At 52.3% G+C, this 24,042-nt stretch overlaps 1 protein-coding gene across 2 annotated transcripts in view; it reads right to left on the bottom strand.

Moving 5' to 3' along the window:
* GTF2IRD1 (GTF2I repeat domain containing 1) overlaps positions 1-23,781 on the bottom strand; it is a 67,771-nt gene extending 43,990 nt beyond the window's left edge. For both annotated transcript variants that reach the window (XM_084218973.1, XM_084218974.1), the window contains exons 1-3: positions 23,718-23,781; positions 2,724-2,852; positions 541-682 (exon numbers count right to left, since the gene is read on the bottom strand). In XM_084218973.1, coding sequence (XP_084075099.1) covers positions 541-682; positions 2,724-2,846 — 265 coding nt within the window. In that variant the 5' untranslated portion in view covers positions 2,847-2,852; positions 23,718-23,781. The remainder of the gene's footprint in view (positions 1-540; positions 683-2,723; positions 2,853-23,717) is intronic.
* Positions 23,782-24,042: the final 261 nt, after the last annotated feature.

The following is a 24,042-nucleotide window of genomic DNA, read 5'->3' as shown; positions in this document are numbered from 1 at the left end:
GTACAGAGCTGGGACAGAAGGTCTGCAACACACAGGTATCCCTCAGATACATGTTGAATCTGATCTGAGACTGGGGGAACAGAGCTCCTGCTCAAGGTATCCTGTCCCCACTGTTCATCCCTCAAAAATACAAGCAACTCCATAACCAACACTTCCAGCTACAAGATCTATTCCTGTTTTTCCAAAACCAGGAAAAAAGCCCTGGACCAAGAAAGCCCTTCTGCCCCTGGGAGGATCACTAGGAAAAACTATTTCTGCTAAGTCCTCAAAAAACACTGCAGCGCTCTGGCAGCACTGCCGGAGGCTAACAGCAGCAGGGCAGCAGAGCAGCCATCCAGCCCTGACCCACCTCAGGGATGCTTCAGGAGAGAAAACCCAGGGCATGCAGTGGCTGCAGCTCCCTCCCAACTCCTTCCAACACCCCTCATCCCCATGGACTGACAGACAGCACTGCGGTGCCCCCTCCGTGCGCAGCAGGGCTCACAGCTGGCACAGCTGGAGTGCCAACCTCGCCCTGGGAGACGGTGCCAGGATACTCACTGCAAAACTTCTGGAAGTCAGCCTGCAGCTCCTTGCGGGTGCTGAGGAAGACCCTTCCCTTCTCAGTGCCCAGCACGAAGGCGCTCTCCTCGTGCACGGCGATGCAGGCCACCTCCGCGTTCAGCTTGGACAGCGCCGAGCACTGTTGGAGGCACCAGGTCAGCACAGCACAGGCTGGGGCAGTGCCCTCCTTCCCACCCCTTCTTCCCACCCCCTGCCATATCTCAGTGGGGTTTTTTTCTTCCCACCAAAAGATTCTTCTTCATCAAAAGCAGTGTTCTGGTTTATGTCAGAATTTCATGGGTTTATGGCACCGCCTAAAAATTTTGGTGACTTTACAGCTCTACAAAAATACCCAGCTGGAAAACAAGAGCTATTTACCCATCACTTTATTTCACTTTTTCCTAGCCTAAAAATAAACATTTTATTGCATTTCTTTAAAAGAAAACATTCCTGTTAAAAAAAAAAAAAATCTAACAAAAAGCCCACACCACAACCGATAACAATTTGCATTTTTCCACCAGCTCTAATGGAATAAGGAACACGGGAATCTTATTTCAGCTGCAGAACACTAATATGGTCAAAGTCCAGATTAGTGGAACGATTCTTCTTGTACAGTTATGCAAAACAACAAAGAGATGGAAAAAACTTCTTCCATTAATCCATTTTATGTAACATGCCCTTCCTGCTCTACATAATACACATGTATATGCATTTTTATTAGTATTTTTTATATTATAATAGTTAGCACCAGCAGCCTGAGTCATATTCCTATAGCTACAGCACTGGTGCTAGGAAGATGCTATCCCCAGGTTGTCATTTAAATGGGTAAAAAAGGGGGGATTTTCCCAGCATCAGCCCTGGTTAGACACATCAACAACCCCACAGAGGAGCTGGAGGATGCTGGCAGCCAGGGAGGGAGCAGGAGAGCAGGGGGCTTACATGGACCAACCCCTCTAAGGTACCTTCAGCTCCCTGCACACACCTACAATGAGCTTCACTTGTGTGGGCTTAAACCAGCTTCTCTACTAGGCCATTTCACCTCCTGCTCACCTTCTTCAAGGAGGCATTGAATCAAATCCCACAAAACAGATATTTTTAAGAAGCCTCCTTTCAAAACCCAGTCGCAAAGAGAAGTACTTTGCTCAAAAAGTCCAACACTCAAAAAAAACCCCACAAAAAATAAGGTGTGTGAGATTTGGGTGCAGAACAAATCCAAACCCTAAGCCTGCTTGGTGACATGCATATGGCCCTGTGGTTTATTTACCAGGCACATAGGTTTCAGTGAGCACACAGCCTGCCACTCTGAAGTGCTGGGATAAAGGCTGAATTTCAGGAGCAGCTTGGCTCCCTGGCCCCTGAGTAAGCACCTAACAAGGACTGCATAATAATGAATATTCGTTAAGAAGCCAAACTATGGTAACATAATTTGTTGTACAGGATGGCAAGTATATAAATCATCAAAGCTGCTTGGGGTGTGTAGGCTCCAGGGAACCTGCTCCTTAGTGGGGTGGTGATGTCAAAGAGAAGGAAATTGGTATTAATGAAAAAACCTCTACCCGCATAGAGAGGAAAACATATCCTAGATAAATGCATTACATATGACTTGACTTTAAAAAGAGAGAGCTACTTAGCACATCTCATTGCATTAGACATTTGTTACTACACATCCTCTTTCCCTTATTGATCACATTCACAGTTAAAAATAAGATTAGCTCTGGTCCAAGAGACTTAATCCAGACAGTTATCTTGTTTATGTAAGCACGGCTGACTTAGGCAAGGTTTCCACCGGGAATTCTACGTCAAAAGATATGAAAGTTATTTTCTTTGTTCTCAGAGATAAAAAGCCATTGTTCTGCTGTTGTGTAAATGCTCACGGTAACACTGGTAAAACAGCAAGAAAAAAAAAAGCCAACCACCCTTCAGCCAGTTGATACCAACATAAATATTAATGGGAAAACAATACACATCTGAGATTAACTTGTGCTGACTTTATGATCCTTATGGCTGTCAGGGCAGGAAAGGGTTTTTATTTCTCAGCAGTTCCCTGGGCTTTCCAGCAGCAGAGGAGAGCGGAATGAGCTCACCAGGCATCGTGTGCCAGCCCTGCACCCTGACAGCCTTGCTAAATGGAGGCCAAAGGAGGGAGGGGGATGGGGACAGGGGTGCCACTGGCCTCTTACCATGGAGTCTAAGGCAGACACTAAGCTGGTGATGATTTCGTCTCTCTGGGGAAAAACCATATTCCATTGGTCAGCTCTGGAGGTGGTGAGTGTCACATCTAAAGGCTTCCCTGCCAAGGCCATATTCACCTGAAAATAGAAAAAAAAATAAAAAGAAAGAGCTATGCATCACTGTTACTAACAGAGAGCTGGCACTGAGCATCACCACAGAAGCCCCACTACCATCATGTGCTACAGGAGCAATGCTGGCACAGGTACACAGGGGAAACTGAGGCATGCAGAGAGGCCACAGCAGCCTGAGCCCCACAATCTCCATGAGTCCTCTGCTAAAGGCAGATAACTGCAGAAGCTGCTGAGCTGTAATCAAACCCTGGAGTCAATGCTGTTTGCACCAGCAGTGGCCAGATCATCTCTGCACTTGGAGCTCACCCTCGAGGAGATGCCACCACAGTGCAGGGGCCACTGGAGCAGCTGCATGATGGGACACCCCAGATTCCAGCCTGTGACCATGCAAGCCAGAGGATGTGGTGCTGAAGTGGGCACAGAACACTCCTGTGCCCGAGCTCTGATGGCAGCTGTGAGCAGGGGGTGATGGCTCTGTCCCCACAAAGACACTGTGCTGTGTCCTTGTGCCTTCCGCTCTAAATCCTGGGCAAGAGGAGAGCCTGCCACCCAAAGTGTCCCTGAAACAGGGCAAAGTCACAGGGTGCTCTGAGATGCAGCTCATGGCAAGGGATTCCCTAATGAAATCACCCCCCTCTGCAGTTCTTGGTGTCAGGGGGAACAGGACAAGGTGGTGTGCAGGCACCACATATCTGAAAAGAGGCTCAGCCCAGAATCTCCATCCCTCACAGCCAAATGGGGAAAATGCTGGGACCCAGCCACAAGAGCAGCAGCAATAGCATCAGTTTCCTGCACCTCAGTGTTCATGTCTCATCTCAACTCCTGGTAATGCCAGTGCTGCAGGAACACTGAGGCAAGGTCTCACCCTCTGAACACCCATGCTGGGACACCCACACTCGAGACAGCACCACCCCCAGCACCCAACACATCCCTCCCAGCTACCACCCCTCCATCTGCAGGGCAGTGTTGCAGCACCCAGCCTTAATCCTGCAAATAAAGGGTGGCAAGTTAGCTCATAAACCACTTGAACCAGATCATAAATCATGCGCTCACAAATGGATGAAAGAGGCTAGAGAATCCCTAACAAGGCTGGATGGGCAGAAGGTGGGGAATATAGATGAAGCTGCCTGCACATAACTCAATTTACCACTCAGTCGATAACCACAGCTGCCCAGCCTCACTGGAAACATGGCTTAAAGGCAACAGCAAATCCCCAAATTCACCTTCCTGCCCTTGTTTGCACCTGTGTCCAAGCAGAAAGAAATTGAATGCAAAGCAGAGCTGTGCTGCCCCATGAAATTGGGGAAATGGTGGGTTTTGGCCCAAAATAACAAGCTCTCCCTCACCACTGGCATCTCTGCAGGTGCCTGAGCACACACGTTATGAAACAATCCCAGAACAGTTTGGGTTGGAAGGGACCCTAAAGCCCATCTCATTCCTACCCCCTGCCATGGCAGGGACACCTTCCACTGTCCCAGGTTGCTCCAAGCCCCATCCAACTTGTCCTTGAACACTTCCTGAATAGGACAGCCACAGCTCCTCTGGACAAACTGATGAAGAGGGGAGAGAAATCCCATTAAACAATAATGACTGAATTTCAGGAATTGTTCTGGATGAGCCCTCCAGGTTTTTGCCCATGTTGCCAGCTCTTGAAAGCAGCCAAGCAGTGCTGGGGCTCCACTGGCACCTGCAGATGGTAGAGCTGGAACCTCAGCCACACTAACAGTCACTCAGGAAAATCCTTCTCCACCCATCTGACACTTTCTAACAAAGCTGATGGACAACCCCTCCATGATAATCTTGGGGGGAAGGAACCTGCCCTAAATAGGCATCAGCTTGGAAAATAAAGCAGGAAACTGAACATACGGTCCTGCAGCTGGGCACAGACCCCAGGTGTCCCCATGCTGGGGACAGGTCTCTGTCAGGCACCTCCAGCTTTACCATCACAGCAATCTGCCCTGCAGTTTGTGCATGCAAGGATGGACAGACAGACAGACAAGAGCCCATTTCATGGGCAAGCTCCCAGGTAGCTTCCTGAGCACAGCTCTGCAGGATTAGGCAGCTTGGAATTCCCTATTTTTGTGGATGCTGTGCTAATAAGAGGTGCCTTGTTACACCTGCCAGGAAACAGGGAGGTGCTGGTGGTGCCAGTGCTGGGCACCAAGCTGAGCTGGGGACAGCCACTGCCTTGCTCCAGGAAGCATCACTCCCTTCTTCACTCCCCCAAGAACTTGCTCAGAAAACAGCTTTACTTTGATGCCTGTCCACGTTTCTGAGTGCCCCATTTAATACTAAATGTGGCTGCTATGAACATTCTGTTGCCTTCTAGCAGCATTTTTTGGAGAAGCAGTCCCTGCCTTGGTGGGGCTGGTTGCATCCGCTCAGAGAGCTGCACCAACCTGCTCAGCCATGGCCTCCCACAGGAATCAGCACTTCCAGGGAAGAGATGCTCCTCTCTTGGCTGCAAAAAGCAAAGCCACAAGCTGGGTCTGGCTGCAGAGAGGGAACCAATAGGAAAGACAGGGATAACATCAATGGGAAATGGGGCAGGGTACCTGCATCCCCTTCCTATCCTGCAGGAGACTGGGGCAAAAAGAATCCCTTTCCCCTGGCTGATTGTTTAATCAGTAAAAGCAAGAATCACTCAACAAGAAAAAAAAAAACAAACCTTCAAAACATAACAAAAAGATGACCTAAGTAACACAATGGGATTTTAAGGGATGGGGGGGGACAATATTCCAGTAAAGCTTTTAATCATTTGTGGTCACAAAGAGCATGACAGTGGATTTAAGAAAGGGTGGAATAAAAGGGAGGAAAGAAAACTTCACTAGCAAGTGCTAGGCTTATTTAAATCAAATTAAGACACAGGGCTTGAAGTTGTTTGTCTAATTAAAGGGAAAGTCCTCTTTAGGAAAACTAGGGTAAACCATTCTTACAGCAGTTCAGGCTGGCAGCAGGGAGCAGGGTGGGTAGGATGGGTGCAGAGCAGCCTGCCCCACTTCCTGGGGTTCCACGAGCCTGTCCTACTGAAATCCCTCCCTGGGACACCACCACAGAGCTGATGTCACCTTCCACAGGGGTCCTGCTCCTGGGACAGCCCCATCACACCTCTGCAAACTGAGTCTCAACCCCCAGAACAAAGATTGGCTCAAAGACCATCACACCACTGTCATGGGGCCAAAGCAAACATTTCCACATTGTTTTAACATTTTAAAAGTTTTTTTTTTTTTGTTTAAGTTATCAGATTTTATTATTTTTTAATTATTTCTTGTCCAGAAAGTAATCTCAGGTGAACAGGGTGCTGTGCAACAGCTGGCACAGGATGTCATCTCCTGCTTGGCTCTTACAACATCTCCCTTGATAATCCTGGGAAAGATTAGAAACTTGGCCCGGGGCAGTTTCACTCATGAATCACCTGTGCTGCAGCAAAGGAAAAGCCAGGCAGGTTGGGAGGCTCATGAACTCCTGTGGAATGGGCCAGAGGTCCCCCAGCCCTGCACCCACAGCAGGCACATCCCCTCACCAGTCCTTCTAACATTTCCATGGAGCAGCTGGGGGTTAAAAAAAAAAGAAGGAAAAAAAAGAAGAAAGAAAAAGAAGAAAGAAAAAACCTGACCATTGCACTGGTCCTGCCCACAGCTCCACACAATAGTGGCAGGAAATTGTCCACTTATTCATTTTTACAGGAAAATTCTAGCTGCTGCCTCAGTGGTTCTGATGAGATGGTGGGAGGCCCAAATGAAACCAAGCTCCAGCAAAATAAAAGAATATATATATATTATTATATTACCTTAGGTGCCTGGTGAGCTGGAGCCATTTGAGCAAAAAGCCCTGGAAACCCCAGCAAGGGCAAAAGCTAGGGTAGGAACCAGGCTTGAGTTTCCATTTGTGTTTTTTTCTCATTGCTTAAGCAAAAACTGGTATCAGAGGAGCAGATGTGACCTAAGCCATCTTGGACACAGGAGCCCAGGCTTGCCAAATAGCTGTACTTGGGTTTTTTACTGCAGCATGGAGATACCTGCTCCACATGGGCAATTTGCTTTAACCCACCTGTCCTGCGCAGCTAAACCCTAAAATCCCTTACACTTAACTCAGTGCCAGCCTGCAGCCTCTGTGGCCACATCATCTCCATCTCACACCATGCAGATCATGCCCATGATCATGGTTTGCTGTGTCCCTAAGAGGAGGCTGCTGAGCTGCTCCATTAGCACCAATGGCAGTGGTACAGCAGATGTAACTCACAAAATGCCCAGAAATACCCCCAAGTGTCTGAACACCCTGAAAAGCCCTAAGCCATGCCCCGTGTGGGGGTGCCCCTGCAGCACAGCCCTCCTGGGACAAGCAAGGAGCTCTGGGTTTTGAGGGACCCCAGGTGCCATGCTGCCACACACCCCTGGTGTGAGAAGCATCTGCTGAGGACACACCTTATCCCCTAAATGTGGGTGTCCATGCACACCCAGTCCCAAACCTGGTCCAACTGCTGCCCCATAACTGCTGCCACATCTCTCCACACATCCAAAAATTCCCTTTTATTTCGCTACTTTTCACAGAATCACAGGATGAACTAGGTTGGAAAAGACCTTTATGATCATCAAGTCCAACCTGTGACTTAACACCTCCTCATCAACTAAACCATGGCACTGAGAGCCATGTCCAGTCTTTTTTTAGACACATCCAGGGACAGTGACTCCACCACCCCGGGCAGATTATTCTAGCACCCAATCACTCTTTCTGTGAAGAATTTTTTCTAGACATCCAACCTAAACTTCTCCTGGTGCAGCTTAAGACTGTGTCCTCTCCTTCTGTCAGTGCTACCTGGAGAAAGAGCCCAGCCCCAGCTGAGCACAGCCACCTTTCAGGAGCTGTAGAGTGATGAGGGCACCCCTGAGTCTCCTTTTCTCCCGGCTGAGCACCCCCAGCTCCCTCAGTGCTTCCTCTCAGGGTTTGTGTTCCCAGTCCCTCTCCAGCCTCGTTGCCTCCTCTGGACGTGCTCGAGTGTCTCAACATCCTTCCCAAGCTGAGGGGCCAGAGCTGGACACAGCACTCCAGGTGTGACCCCAGCAGTGCCCAGGGCAGGGGCAGAATGACCTCCCTGCTCCTGCTGGCCACACCATTCCTGATCCAGGCCAGGAGCCCTTGGCCTTCTTGGCCACCAGGGCACTCTGCTGGCTCGCGGTCAGTCAGCTGTTGACCAGCACCGCCAGGTCCCTTTCTGCCTGGGCACTGTCCAGCCACACCATCCCAGCCCAGAGCATTGCAGGGGGTTATTGTGGCCAAAATGCAGGGCTGGGCACTTGGATTTATGAAACTTCATCCTATTGGACTCTGCCCAGCCATCCAGCCTGTTCAGATCTCTTTGCAGAGCCCTCCTTCCTTCCAATAGATGGACACATGCTCCCAGCTTGGTGTCACCTGCAAATTTACTGGTGGTGGACTCAATCCTCTCATCCAGATCATCAATAAAACCATTGAAGAGAGCTGGCCCCAGCACAGAGCCCTGAGGGACACCCCTGGTGACTGGCCCCAGCTGGATGCAGCCCCGTTCACCAGCACTCCCTGGGCCCATCCAGCCAGTTCTGAACCCAGCACAGAGTGCTCCTGTCCCAGCTTTTCCAGGACTGAAAGGTGTCAAGCTGCTATCAGCTTTTCAAGGTGATATCTTTCTCCAAAGACAGAAAGCAGCAGAGCTGGGGGACAAACACCCTCTGGTGCAGTCTGGGCCACAGGGCTACTGGCACAGTGAGGATGCAAACACTGCTTTGTGCCTGCGTCCCCACTGTGCCCATAGCTCTTACCTTGCTGCCTCTGCTGGCTCTCACTAACCCTCTATCTCCCCTCCCTGTTTCCTTCCAAGTGGGTAGTACAGGGCAGAGCAAGCTCTCATGACCAAACACCTCCTTCTCTGTTTTATTTTACCCACAAATCCCAAGGCACCTGCTGGAAAAGCTCCTCACATACACACGGGCACTACAACGTTCAGCAGCATCGCTGCCTCGGCTCTGCTTTCCTGGATAATCTGGCACCTGCTGTGGTTTAGTCCCCCTTATAAAAGAAGCAAAGAGCAAACTGGGGGCTCCCACAGGGAAAAGTGTCCACCACAGGAATTTCACTTTCCATCTCCAACCAGGGCATAGCACTCTGCAGCCACCTTGATTTCCTTAAGCCTAGCCTACGTGCATATCTTAATATAATATAATAAAATTATAGTAGGCTTCTGTCTAGTGCAAAGAGAGATAGAAGAGGATCAAGTGCCCTTCAGAAGCTGTATCTCATCTCCCCCAGGATAAACACTTCCATGGCATGGCAGCTGCAGGGGGATCACTCTGCCTGTGGAGCTCCAGCAGCACTGCTTTCAGCTCCAGACAAGTTTCCACGGTGCAATCTCACAGCAGGCAGGAGCAGAAGCTCTTGCTTCCAGCAACTGTTTCTTCATTTATTGAGGAAATTTTAAAGAAAAACAAGGCAGGAAAAAAGTGTTAATTGGAGCATTCCCAGCATAGCAGGGAGGGATGCTGGAAGCACCACACATGGAAAGCTGAATCCTGCCCCAGCAGCCCCGTGTGGGGTCAGTGAGGCCAAGATGAGCTTCAAGGTGGCTGGTGGGTGAGCAGAACCACCCAGCCACAGGGACCTGGGTCCCAGCACAGCTCCCAGAGCTGAGCCTCCCTCCCCAGGGGGATGCCCAGCCCCATAACTCTGCCTGCATCAGGGAGCTCAGCACCCCTTCCCGTACAAAACCCCTCTGCCTGGCAGTTCCTAGAAGGAGAGATGCAGATCCGGCACCTCAAACGCCAGGGCTCAGGTTGCACTTCTCAGAAGCAAGTGGCATGGGGAAGCCAAAATTAGCAGGCTGATAATTCTACTCCTTGGTACATCCCACTGGTCTAGTGGAAGGTGTCCCTGCCCATGCCGGGGGTGGGGTGGAACCAGATGACCTTTAAGGTCCCTTTGAAACCACATGATTCCACGGATCTGTGAGGATCCCAAGCTCCTGCACCACCATGACTGCTGGTTATTGCAAAACGCTGGCAAACCCTTGCTCAGTGAAAAAAAATGAGGTGAAATGAACTCAGAAGCCATGGGACAACCTGCAAGGCTGGTGTTGGGATGGCACCAAGCTGGCTCCCCAGCCCCGTACCCCCCTGCACCCCTCCATCAGCACTGGGGTCCCACCTTGCATGCCTGAGTGGGTGCTGGAGCAGGGGGAAGGCAAGCAGACTCTGTTCCCTGCCTCTGGTTCAGCAGTGCATACACTAACACTGGGGTTATTTAAAGCCCAGTTTTAACAGCATTCAGCTACTGGTTGCGTGATCAGGATAAAAAATCGCAATCCTAATTCCTGGCCCCCGGTGCCTATGGCAACTGGTATCCGTCTCCTTGGAAACTAATCTCGTGGTATTTGAACAATGTACCAAGGGCCTTTAATCTCCCAAAGACTGTAAATCTTTATTCTAGCCGGCTCTCTTCCTACCCCAAGAGCCAATATAAAAAGCCTGTTGTTTTCCATGAAATCACTAAGAGCCTAACTTGAATTTTATATTACACAGACACATGCTTTTTTGCTTTTCTAAAATACTTTTTCTTCCCATTAAATTAAGGAAAAATCCCATATATTTGATGCCCCTGGTGTTGCAGCCCTGGCCCCACAGCCTGGCAGGGAGTTTGCTTTCTCTGAACAGTGTTCAATGCCATATCCTGGCTCTTGCCTCAACTGGCACATCCACCTTGTCCATCTAACCAGATACTGCTCCAGATTATTATTATTTATTATTATTAATTATTATCTAGCAAAAGGCTACTCAAACTGGCAAATATCCAAAAACCTAGCAGCAGCAACTCATTGCTGGGGACAATGAGTCCACAAGGGCTGAGCAGAGGATGCTCCATCCCAGTCCCCCAAAAGCTGTCGGGCTCCTCATCTTGCTCTTCAGCACTCAACTCCAATGCTTTTTTCTTTTGCAAAGCTGCAGTTGATGGCACCAGCCCCTCCCCAGCTCCCAGACAGTGCTCATCACCCACTTTCTGCTCTGCACAGGCAATTAGTTTGCTCTGCATAAGGTGGTCCCTGACAGAGAGATGCCACATAATCTCATTATGTTTAATTTTATCTCTCGTATTTCTCTCTGGTTACTGGTGTCTCAGCACTGAGTATTCCGTGTGTTACAGGATGGGCTGTTTGCTAATCCAGGCTGGCTACATAAATAAACTCATTAAAAAAAAAAAAAAAGACACTTTAAAGGGATGAAAGGAAGCTCAGAGATGGGAACATCCCATTCCCTGAGTTTCCCATTCCTGTCTGCTCCCCACTCTCTTCTCCCTTACTGTATTTTATTTTATGGCATGAGTCACAAAGGTGACAGCAGGTCCTGGGTCACCCCAACCCCACAGCTGGGAGCATGTGTGTAGAGAGCTATTGCCACCCACAGCCTCAGTGCCTGCCCAGAACGGGGCACCCTGCACAGGGCAGGTGACTCACACTGGCAGTGCAGCAGCCCTGGGTGAAGCCAAGCATGCCCCCGCCCTGGTGTGACCCGTCGAGTGAGGCAGGTACTGACAGTGCTGCCTGGGAGGTGCAGCCAGCCAGCATCCCCATTTCCTGCCCAGGCAGCCTCTGGCCGTGACACCAGCCCCAAAAGCTGTCCTTTCCCATGCCAACCCTGCCAAGGCTGAGTGCCACTGCTGCTGCCAGAGCCAAACCCCAGGCAGGGACATCGCCTTCCACGGCAGGGCAAGACAGGGAGGCCACTGGGGATGGCAGGGGGGCTGCCCAGCATCCCAGCTGGGGCAGCAGCACGAGATCCTGCTCTGCAGCTCGCTGGCTGGTGGAGCAAGGTGTCCCCACCAGTGTGACAATGCCCACAGCTCCTGTGGGGAGATTCCCCAGTGTCCAACACATCTCGGGTGTACACCACAGGATTACCCCCACATTCACAAAGCCTTGGCTCTTTTTAACACTGAGCCCTGAGTGCCATGAGCCCTGCTGTGCTGATGGCAGCTAGCCAGGGACAGGGACAGATGGATGGGACAGACCCACATCCAGAGACAGTTGCTGGCTGCCACCCTCAGCAACACCTCTGGCCCTGGGGACTCTGAGGAACATTGGTACCTTGCCCTGGGTACCAGGGCACAGCCTTGGAGGGGTTTGTTGTGCTGCCAGGGTCTCACTGGTGCTCCCACAGGGATCTGGGCTGCAGTGGGGTGGGGAGTGTGCCAGCCTGGGGCAGATGCACTGGGAGTGGCTCTGATGACAGCCCTGATCCAAGGGCTGGCCCCAGGGAGCCCTGTGAGGATGGCTCCAGGCTGGCCAGGATCTGGCCCCAAAACAAGCCAGGTCCTCCCCACGTGTTTCTGCTGGGAGTCACATCAGGACAAGGTGACCTAGCTGTTGATACCTCCTCCTTCCCAGGACTTGTCATCACTCAGGCTCGAGCATGGCAGCTTGGGACAGCACTTCCCTTCCCTGACACCTCGACCCACCCCAGAGACTGGCCCAGATCAGCCCTGGTCCCCATACCCTCTATCTGCCAGTGGGTCAGCTCAGCTCTCTGAACCTGCAGCCCCCAGCCCTGCCCCTGTCCTCTCACACTGTTTTGGAAAGGATTAACCAGGGAAATCATTGGCAGAGGTGTCCCCCAACACCATGGGGCCAGCAGAGCCCAAGGTCTTGCAGAAACACATGTTCCCTCCTGCTAAATTCCAGCTTAATTCTCATTTCCATTGTGTTATGAAATACATTATCTATTGAAACTAAGTCAACAGTTGTTTGCATTTACGTGTAAACACAGTGAATATTAGGAGCGGGGCCAGCATTATATTTGCATCCAAAATGCTGCCTGCACTGCTCTCTCTCCCTGGCTCTTCTCCATTTTTGCAGCTAAAGATACAAGGATGCAGGAGATGGTGAAACCCAAGACCAGAGCAACCCAAGAAGCAAGAAACCCCTTGTTTTTCTCTCTCTATTTTTATTTTTCTGCAGCAAGAGAAGAAAGATCCGTTTAAGCCCCCATACCACATCGACACACACACCCCTTCATCTCAGGGCCAAGTTGAAACTGCTTCAAATTCCCAATGACACACATATCTTATCAGAGCTGCTTTGCATAATGCATAAATATTTATTTGCTTTTAATCCTGCAAAGCAAACCTGCCTTGTGGCACGTTTCCCTTAATCGGCAGCTCTGGCGCCCGACAAAGCGCCGAGAGAAGCAGCGTCCCAAATTCAGAGCCTACTTTAGATGCAGGGGCAGGGAAATAAGCACCCAAGGTCCAGTACCCACCACCTCCTGGGGTGCCCAGGGCAGGATTGGGGTGCCAAAGCAGCCATAAAGCACCCTGGTTCCTTGCCTCCAGGCAAACGAAGAGCTTGGCTCAGGCGCCTCATAAATAACAGAAAATAAATATATCTGCATCATGAAACCATGGGAGTGCGTGTGAGAGGTGGATGGATGCTGACTTAGATCCTGGATGGTCATGCTTCCAGGGAGGGTGGGTCTGGGCCCTCAAAACAGAGATTTTGGGGGCTAGGTAAAGGAAGAGCACCTTGTGACAGGGAAGGCAGAGAGGACATGGCTTATTTTTGGGGTTCACAGCTTAGTTTTTGTACACAGGCTTGCTGAGTTGAAAAATGGGAACCATTCAATGGGGTGGGCAACGAGGGGATGCACCACCAGAGACCAACTCAGCCTCTCTATCACCCCAGTTCAGGACATTGCTGAGCACAGACCCAAACCCTGCCAGGACCCACGCAGCCTCATATGCTACAAAACTTGTAGGAACCAATAAAAAAAAGAGAATTTCCAAACATCAAATCACCCCAACACCAAAACCCCCTCCTGCTTCAGCCAGAAGCACAGGAAGCAGCACGCTGACCCTCATCCATCCCCACCCCACAGCAATCACAGCATCTCCATTTGGACCCTTGGGACTGTGAATTCATTCCTCAATCAGCTCCTCTCAAATGGGTGGGAAGGAAAAGGCAAGGGGTGCAGCAAGGGGGTGAATGCTGCACTCAGCTCTTCACTGCACATGCAGCCAGAGCAGGTAAATACAGAACAACTTCACAGTGGGCAGGTAAATATATAAATAGGATTTATTTCAGCCACTCTGCCTCGTCCTCTGATAACCCGCTGACCCAGAGAGAGCCCCAAAAACTAATCCAAAGCAAAATGCTGTTTTTCCTCAAGATGGTAGGAAGCACCTTAACCTCTACCCAGGGCCAGTGATTTGGGACTGGGAGGAGAAACCAGCCCAGCCATCCTGAAGAGGCTTTGCCCAGGAGCTGAGTGTCATCTTGCATCTCTCCAGCATCTTCAAGGAGCAGCCCCAAACCACCACCCCCCCAGATACCAGCACCTCCAAGGAGGGATACTGCCCCATCCCCATGAACACCTCCCCCAGCCCCCATGTGATTGCCTTGCTACTGAGGACACAAAGCACCCCAAAGTGAAGCAAAATCATCACTGGGAAGGAAGTTCCTGGGCCTAAATGCCTGCCATAGCATCACTGGAAAAGCGGGTTAGTAAAGGAGGGAGGACAGAAAACCCTCTGGCACTCCCCCACACAGAGGGTTGAGAGGAATGGTGTTTGCTGGAAGGGTTTCCACAGGTATCACAATGGCTTTCAGGCAGGGAGCACACACTGGGGGTACAGACTCAGCCTGGCACCCCCTGAACCAGGCCCAGGCACAAACAGTGTCATGGGGAGGAGGAAGGAGAGAGAGACCCCAGCCCCTGTCCTGGCTCACACACAGGGGGCTGCTGTTTGCACCAGTGGCTGCAGTTTTGGTTTGGGGAGTGTGGAGCATGGGGACATGGAGCAGCACATGTAGACAAGGAAGCCATCAGCCAGCACTAGGAAGAGAGTCACCCTCCTGCTGCTCTCCCCACCTGACAGGAGACATTTCCCCTTCCCCTCTCCTGGTCTTGCACCTCCAAGGTGCCAGCTCAAGCTGCCACCAGGCACCAGCTTCCACGGCCCATGGGGACAATGCCACAGCAAAGTCCACCCAGTGTGGACATGGATGAGACCCCCACAACATGCAAAAGCCTTCTTGGATTGTGCAGCATCCACAGCAGCAGCTCCCCAGAGCAGAGACAATTCCACATTATTTTGAATGATCATGTTCAAAATAATAAAGGACGCCTACGTGCTCAAATGCATTGACAGCAACCCAGCACCAGCCCAGGAGTTAAAAATAGCCCTTTCCAGGAGTGCCAGCCCTGACCACAGGCAGCCCTGGCCCTGTGGGACACACACTCTCTGTTCTGTCCATTGGCATCACCACATCAGCTCCATGGCACACTCAAAGGTCAGCAGGTGTTGAAATATGCATCTTGCTTGCAGAAAAAAAAGAAAAAAAAATTAACCAAAAGGAGAAAAAAATACATTCAAGGACCCTATGCTGCTTGGGGAGAGAGAAAGAAATGAAGATGGGGAGAAAATTTATTGGGGTTCAAGCCCCAAGCCGAGCAGGTAACATTCAGAGAGGACTGAGGTGCAGAGGGGAGAGAAGCATCACCCTTGACAAATGTGAAAACAGAGGAAACATTTGCATTACAGCAGAGGTACTGGAGCTGTCTTTTACCATGGAGAGCCTTGTGCAGGCAGGAACAGGGCTGGATTTCTTCAGGTGTAATTCCCACAGAGATAAAGACCTTGGTTTCCAACAGGCAGTGGTATTGTACACAAATTACAACAGAAAATGTGGGGAAACAAATAAGTTTTCAAGAGAGCACATAACCTTCAGATGGGTGGCAGAGGGAAAGCTGGTGGGTGGCTGTGGGGGACAGTACCAGTGAGAAGTGGGGCTGATCTCACTCTCCCACCCTCCAAAGGAATAAACCTTTAGACAGGTGGGGGGAAAAATTAGCCCACCTAACCAATAAGTATTTGAGGGACACAGATAAATGGGTGCAGCAGGATCCAGCAAGGAGCCTTGGGAAGGGCACAGGTGGGTGCTGGGTCTGTCCCAGAGCAAGGTCTTCACTTTGAGAGCTCATGTGGGACTGGATGCATCAGGCTGATCAGCTCATGACACCAGTCAGGCTTGTCTCTCTTAAATATCTTTCTTCTCCCCTCTCATTTTAAACAAACAAAAAATCCCCCCAAAAACAGCCTGACACTAATTCTGACAGGTTTAATAAATGTTTCATGTCCTGTTAAAGGTCACCACCCACTCACCTCTGCCTGGGGATGTGCAGTAACAGCACTGGGACACTCTGCTTGGGCTGTGCTCTTTCATAAGGGCCCTGATGCCCAGCCTGGCACTCCCAAGGAGCTTGGGGCAGGGCTGGCAGGAGCCCGGCACATGCAGTGAACCCCAGCTAACCCCTCACCTCTGATGGCACAGGGTGCCCAGAGCAGCTGGGGCTGCCCCTGCATCCCTGGCAGTGCCCAAGGCCAGGCTGGACAGGGCTGGGAGCAACCTGGGACAGTGAGAGGTGTCCCTGCCATGGCTGGGGACGGGAACAAGATGATCCTTAATGTTCCTTCCAGGCCAAGCCATTCCATGGTTCCATGATTCAAGATCCTGGATGAACTTCATTTGAGGGCATGGAGGTAAACACATTTTGGGGGGCAAAAATACCAAACTCTGGCTCAGGGTAAAATGCTGTAATTTCACTTAAAGGGTTTCTGGGCATTTTTCCCCAGGAAGACAAGATGAAATTACAGCCCAGCAATTCCCTTAAAGGGTGCAGAGCAATTTATTTCCAGTGATCCTCCTCTAATGAAGCCAATTTTTAACCTTGTCAGAAGGTGCATGCAGGCTCGGGGCACTGGTGCAGCTCCCTTCCCCCCACGCCTGCCTTTCCCAGGATGAAAACCTCCAACCTAAACCCCAACCAGGATGTTTATTTAAGACCCAAACCCCAAAGGCATTTTAAACAAGCAAAGTTCCTCACATATTTTGCTGACCAAGTGCAATCCTTCATGGCAGTGATTGCGAGTTTGCACCCAGGGGGTTGTGGGGGTCCCCGCTGCCACCAGGATGGTGCCCCAATGCTCAGGTGGGAGCAAGGATGATTCTGTGGGACCCAGGGACCTGGTGGCATCTTGTGGTGTGCTCAGAGCATTCCAAAACATCTGGGTCTCCACAGCTCAGCAATGTGGTGGCCCAGTTTTTGGGAAGCTGGCCAATGACCCTACCATCACCCCAACAGCCTCACTATACTCCGGTGGGAATTGTCCTCACCAGCTGGAAGGGCTCAACAGCTCATGCTCCAGGTTATTAAGGGGGAGGAAGCCATAAGAAAAAGTCCCTTCTCCATCCATACCAGCCACTCCTGTTTCTCCTAGGACACATCTGACACCAGCCAGCAGGAAGTAGCAGGGGAGCAGCAGCGCAGCAGGCAGCTCCCACTGCTCCCTGCAGCAGCTCTTCAGCAGATGGTGGCTCATAACATCATTATGTTTACCTAACAAGATTGCTTTATTGTAGCCCTCCAACAATAAAGCCAGAGCATCTTAAAGCAGTGGCCAACGCCTGGGCTTTGACAATCCTGGTGCCAAAAAAATATATATGTAATTTTAGATCTTTATATAAATCGTGATTTTAGAGGTCACAGTAATACACTTTTTTTTTTTTCCTCCATACTAAAACAGATGTGACTCACATGCAAGCAAAAAGACATACAATTCAATGCTTTAAATTCTTTTAAGTGCTGGGGTGGGGAGTTGCTGTAGCAATTTGGGTAATGCCACGGGCACACAGAGCTCAACCCCCAATCTACCCAGACCAGGACGCCAGAGACAGCGTTCCTCCTCCTGGCAAGGACTGTCATTCCCTGTCTGCACAGCAAACAGGGTCCCAGCCTTCTAAATAATCATGCAATACAAATAATAAAAGATAATTCCCACATATTTAATCATTACCAGAGCTCTGGGAAGAAATGATAATCAGGCCCCTACTAATTAGGGAGACATAATCCTGCCTTTCCTACAGGTTTTTCCATCCCTGTCTCCTACCCTGCAGTGAAACAAGAAGAAATCCAGCCCAGTGGGAAGGAGTGTAGCTTTGGTGGAAGCCTCAAACAGATCCCAGAGCACAGCCACAGTGGGCACAGCCCCATCCTAGCAATGCCCAAACAGCCATCCCACTGGACTCAGTATCCACCCTACCACCAATGTAACCCATCCTTTATGGTACCTCCTGTGACTGTCCAAGCAGCAGCATCCATCCAGGGAAATCCCTCCCCTTGCCACCAACGTCCCTCTGGGATCTCAGCCCTGCAGCAGGACCAGCAGCTCGTCTCAAGCCTCACCCAAAAGCTCTCAGCACCCTGCAGCATTCAGGGGCAGTGGGCAGGCAGGGAGGGCAGCCCCTGTCCTGGTGCCATCGACGTGCCACGCACGCTGCCTGGCACGGAGCCCTTAGGAAGTGGACAGGGTTAATAGCTGGCATAAGGATTGCTCTCATTAGCAGCAGGGCTGGGTTTGTCCCTTTCATCTGTGTATCCTGTCAGTGTGGGAGTTCTGCCCACCTCCAGGGAGCCACCTCCAGCTCGGTGCAATGGTCAGAGATGTCTCCACTGCCCAGGGCCAGACCTCTGGTGCTACCAGGCTGGAGCCCAGCAGCAAATGAGCAGCCAGGGCCTCAAGGCAAGGTCACCTCCCACAGGTACTGAGTTGTAGGTGGCTTCCCAGGCAGGAGACATCCACACAGACACAGCTGGAGCCAAAGACAGAATGTGATCCCTGCCAAAACCTGGGCACAGAGACGCACTCATGCCATTAAAGGTGGGTGAAGCATCTTCCAGCACAGCAGCCAGATAAAACCATGGAGATCTTTCTCACCCACTGCAGTGTTTTCATTTTCCAGGGTCATCTTGCTCTGGAAGACTCCTGCTCTATAACTTTTCCCTAAGCCAGACCAACTGCCTCTCTGCTCTTCCAAACAAGTTACCTGTTGAAAAACTTTGAAGGTTTTTAGCCAGAGAGAAGGAAGCCAAGGGCTCCTATACAGCCATGCCATGGGCACAACCCATGGCAGGGACCCCATGTACCCATCCTGCTTCATCCAGGGATTTGAAGTGGGACTGAAAAGTCTGCTGCTGGCCATCAAGGCCCAGGCTTCTCCTCCAGGAGAAACCAAGCCAAGCAGGACACACAACCGTGGCAGTGACCAGCATCCACACACATTACTAAAAAGTTCAAGAAATGTTCCAAAAATTAAAAATGGTTAAAAACATCCTGCCCAGGAGTTTTCTTCCCAGCCAACTCTAGTGGGATCTACACCTTAAAGCACCCTCTGGGCTCCCAGGTTTTAACTGTGGGGCTGTGGGAACAGATCCACAACAGGTCTGTGGTGCCCACCACAAGCCTTTGCAGCCACCTGTTCACACCCACCTGGATGGCTCAGGGGCACTGCCAGTCCCCAGGACACCCCACAGGGGATGTCACCCATGGGCAGGAGACATCTGGGCTTGTCTCTTCCATCTCCTGGGGCAGAAGTCCCAGGCATGCAGGTGGGCTCTAGATGGCACATTTCCAGGACCCATCCTGGGTCCACACTAACATACCCACTGACACTTGCTCTGTTTAATGTTAGAGATGTAAAGAAAATTAAGATGGACATCTCAGCCCTCATATGAGAGGTGGAGATTGGCTTTGAGGAGGGACATGCTGGCAAAGGATGATGACATCCACATGGCTGTGCAGCAGCACAGTGACACTCCTTGCTGGTCCCCCACTCATTCCACCCAGATTAATTACCTTTTTAAACCAGCTAGACCAGCACAGAGCAGAGACAAGACAACGTGAAGCCAGAAAACTCCCACAGAAGGTGTTTGCATGGACAAATGTAAATACTGCTCAGCACAGACTGCTCCTGAGGAGGGGGTCCATGTGCCCAGTGCTCTTCTCCACAGCATCTCACCTCAAGGGATGCTTTCCTTTGCTCCCACAGCAAGGAGAGCCTTGCTGTGTTCTGGGTAGGTTCCTAAGGTGGTGATTGGCAGCAGCTCCTGGACCAGGATGGGACATGAGATGGTCCCACACGCCCCAGCTGATTTTGGGGGGTCTCTGGCAGAAACATCCCAGCCCAGTGCTCCACCACTCTTGGGACTGAAGCAAATTTAACCAAGGGGGCTGCACCAAGAAGGAATGAAATAGAAAGTCAGAAATCCCCATGGCCAAAATTCCTAAAGCCCACCTGGGGCCACTGCAGCTTCCTGCAGCTCTTGACTGCTTTTTAAAGATGACATTTCAAGAAATGCAAACTGAACATCCCCTGTGAAGGGACAGGGCTGCCACAGGGCAGAGCAAAGCCCTGGGAAGCTTCACTCCAGTCTGCAAAGAGCTGCCACCTCCTCTGCAAACCTCCAGCTGGGGCTGCTCTCTACCCCCAGCCCCACTGCTCTGGCCACAATCCAGATGGACACCAGACCCCTTCCCCAGAGCTTCCAGCTGGGCTCTTCCCAATGAATGAGCCAATAAATACACATTTAGCTCATGGATAGCTATCTCCATCTCAGGAGGGGCTCCCAGTAGGTCCTTTCCTGTCCTCAAGAAGGTCTGTGGTGGTGGCAAACCTCTGCTCCCCCCTCAAAGCCCTGAAGAAGTTTTGTCATGACCAGCAAGGTGTTAACACAGGCACGCACATGGCTGGAGGAGCAAAGCAAGAACAGTAACACAGCCCCTCATCTGCCCATCATGCCCCTTCCCCAAACCATCACATACCCCTTGCACCTCAGCCCAGCCACCCTGGAGCAGCAGGATCCATTCTCACATTTTCTTCCATGACAAACCACCACCACCTCCACTCACCACAGGCATCTGCAAATGGGTGCTGGCAGCACACAGAATAACCATGCCCTGACACCACTGCCCAAGATGGGGACAGCCAGCAGCAAGCCCTGCACCCAGCCCAGGGGTCAGCCCTGCAGCCAATGTCCAGCTGGAGTCCCCGTGCATTCCTCCAGCCTGGCTGCTGGGGTGCTGCTGACAAAATTCCTGAAGGAAGTACAGGGCATTGATAATTGCCAAAAAACATCTGAGCTATTTCCTGTGGGAGAAGCAGACGGGAATCCCCCATTAACTCCAGTAGCCAGAGGTTGTGTTTTGGCCTGGGACTTTGGGGCTTTGGTATTCTTCTCCTTCCTATAAGCATCACTCCAGTTATATGTGATGCACAACATGTAGGACCTGTGCCCTCCGTGCTGACCCCAAAGCCCACCTTTCTTGTCACCTCCTGCCCCATGCAAGGTTCTTGTGAAAGGAAGGGCTGGGCTGAGTGAGGGCACTGTGTCTCACCCAGGCAGATAGAGCCAGGTTGCTAAACGTGTCCTTGAGCAGCTTCCTGCTCATCTGCCCCAGCTTCTCATTAGCAAACCTGAAGGAGCAGCGACAGCACCAGCAGCTCCTCCAGAGATGGGAAAGCCCTCTCAGGAGGGACAGCAGGAGCAGGCAGCAGTGGCCACCAGAGCATATCCCTGGCATTGCTCCTCAGCTTCTGCAAGCACCACGTGAGGGCAGCTGCTCGATCCCTTCTCCTGTCCACGGAGTGGCAAGACATCCCTGGCATGTGTCACCCCAAAAATGTGGCTTTGAGAGGCCATGCCACCTGGAGAGTCAGGGTGCATGGGAAACCAGTGGTACAGCCCCAAAGCAGGGCACCCAGTCCCTCAGTGGCCACGGGTGGCTCTGCGGGGCTAAAGGGAGAAGAGCAGGGGACCCACGGGTGTTCACTAAACCACACTGCCCTGACACACGGTCCTGACACGCAACCAGCTGCTGACACTGCTCCAATGGCAGCACGTGCTGCTGTGCCAGGGCTTGCTGCTCTGCCTCAGGGCCTGCAGCAGAGGCACTGGGACACTGCCTTCAGCACCCCAGCCCCTCGGCTGCCAGCAGGGTCAGGTCTCATCCTGGTGGTCCCCATATCTGGTGGTCCCCATATCGCTTGCTCAGTTCAGATCGAGCGCTGCAGCAGTTTCCACCAAAGGGGATTCTGTGGGCTCAGATGGGCAACAACCAGCTCAGCGGGTCTGGGTGCATTGTGGGGGCCCCTGGAGAATTAAAGGCTCTCACATCCACAAGATTATTCCCCAGCTACAGCATTTCCAGCAGCTCCTTCAGTGGGAGCAGCACGAAGGGCAGACACCCCGAAGCCGCGGGCTCCCGTAACGCAAGGCCACACACTGATGTCCCCAGGTGGTTCCAACATCCACAGCTTCACACTAACAGGTGACAGATGTGGCAGCAGGCTGGGTGACCAACCTCAAAGTGCCCACAGCAGCTAGTCCCATGGCAGTGCCGTGGTGCTGAGTGACACCTCCCGAAGTGCCCTCGCCCGGCTGTGCCCAGAGCCCACCACCAACAGCCAGGATTACCTGCACAGCACCGCCGGGTCCAAGGCTCACTCCTGCACAAGGCACATTAATAGGATCACTCCAATTTACAGCTTATCCCAGATAAACCCACTGCCAGCCCCACACGCTGCAAGGACAAGGGCACCTGCTCCTCAGGGAGCAACTTTCTCCCTATCACAGTCATCCCTCAGCACCAAAAATCCTCCACTCACCCTGTAGAGGATGCCTGTTCCTTCAGGCCATGGGCCACGGTGCCAAGGCCAGTCACCAGTACTGCTGAAGCCCCAAGCACTTCACCAGCTCAGCACCGTGTTTCTATTTCCAGCAGCACTGCTGCCAATCCCCACACCAGCAAAGAGGAGGCAAGCTCCAGCAGAGCCCTGCTTCCAGCTCCTCTTCCTGCCTGGCACCGTCCAATGTCCAGGGCAGGTGGTGGTCCTGGAACTGCCTTCAGGATGTGGGCCACCACTGAGGACCAGCCTGACATCCCCTATCCAACCCCCCAACTCTACTGCTCCCTGCAGCCCCTTCTGCAGCACTATCACCCTCAACTCCTAAAGCCCTCCCAGCCTTACTGCTTCCTGGCATGCCTTCACAGCCCCCATGAATCCCACCAACCCCAAGGCCCATCATCACCCCCAGCATTCCCCCCACCAGCCCTAGTGATGCCCCAGCTGCAATGAACTCAACACCCCATCAGCTCTAATATTCCCAGCATCTCCAAGCCCTACAGATCTTCAGTATCCTTCCCAACCCTAATAACATCCAGAACCCCTGCAAAGCTCTATTACCCTGCAGCATCCCCCAACCCTAATGCCCTCCCACAGCCCCACTGCCCTGCAGCATCCCCCAACACTATCAGCTCCCAGTAGTCCTATTGCCCCCCTGAACTGTCCCACAGTGATGAGCCTGGCATTCCTCCCCCAGCATCCCTCCAGCCCCAATAATCTCAGCATCCCCCGCAGCAACCCTATTGCTCCCCAACATCCCCCGTGCCTTGATGCCACACTGCACCCCCACAGCCCTATCAGCCCCCACCAGCCCTAATGAATCCCCCAACCCCACCATTCCCCAGCATCCCTCAGCCCTAAAGAGCCCAGCTTCCCCCCCCCGCCCTACTGCCCCCCCAACCCCGCAGCCCTATCATCTCCTCAGCAACCCTACTGCCCACTGACATCCCCCGTGCCTTGCTGTCGTTTAGCAGCCCTGCAGCCGTATTACCCCTCCAGCAGTCCTGCTGCCCCTCTGCATCTCCCAGCGCTCACCCCTACCTAATGTCCTGTGCTGCATCCTCAGCACCACCCTCCCCCAGGATCCCTAATGCTGCCCTGCACACCTCCAGCCCTAACGCTCCCAATCACCCCCCGAATCCTGCTGCCCCCTGCATCCCTCAGCCCAATCCCTCCGCCCCCAGCCCTACCGCTCCCCCAGGCTCCATATCCCCGTGCCCCATCGCACCCAGCACCCCCACATGCCCCCGCCGCTGCTCCCCCCCCAGGGCCGTGACTGGGGGTGGAGAGGGGGACCCGTCAAGAGAGGAGGGGAGGCCAAAACTTTTCCTTACCGCGGGCGGTTGGGGCGCGGCGCCGCTGCCTCCCCCGGCGAGGCTGCGCGGGAGCGGCGGGAGCGGCGGGAGCGGCGGGGGCGGGCGGGCGGGGGCCGGGATGGAGCCGCCTCCCGCCGCCTCCCGCCGCTTCCCGGGCGGAGCCGGTACAACCCGACAGGGGCCTAAAGGAATGAAAAGAAGCCGAGAAGGGGGTGTTGTTTTTTTTTTTCCTCCCCCCCACACACACCCCAAATCGGGCAGGGAGAGCAGTTCTTTGTTCTGTAATCCCAGTAAAAGTGCCAGCCATTCGCCCCGCCGCTAATCCCAACCCCGCGCAACGGCC

The sequence above is a fragment of the Fringilla coelebs genome (assembly GCF_963513975.1).
Source record: "Fringilla coelebs genome assembly, chromosome: 20".
NCBI lineage: Eukaryota > Metazoa > Chordata > Aves > Passeriformes > Fringillidae > Fringilla > Fringilla coelebs.
The sequence above is the reverse complement of the archived record's forward strand: the minus strand, read 5'-3'. Positions and strand labels throughout refer to the sequence as shown.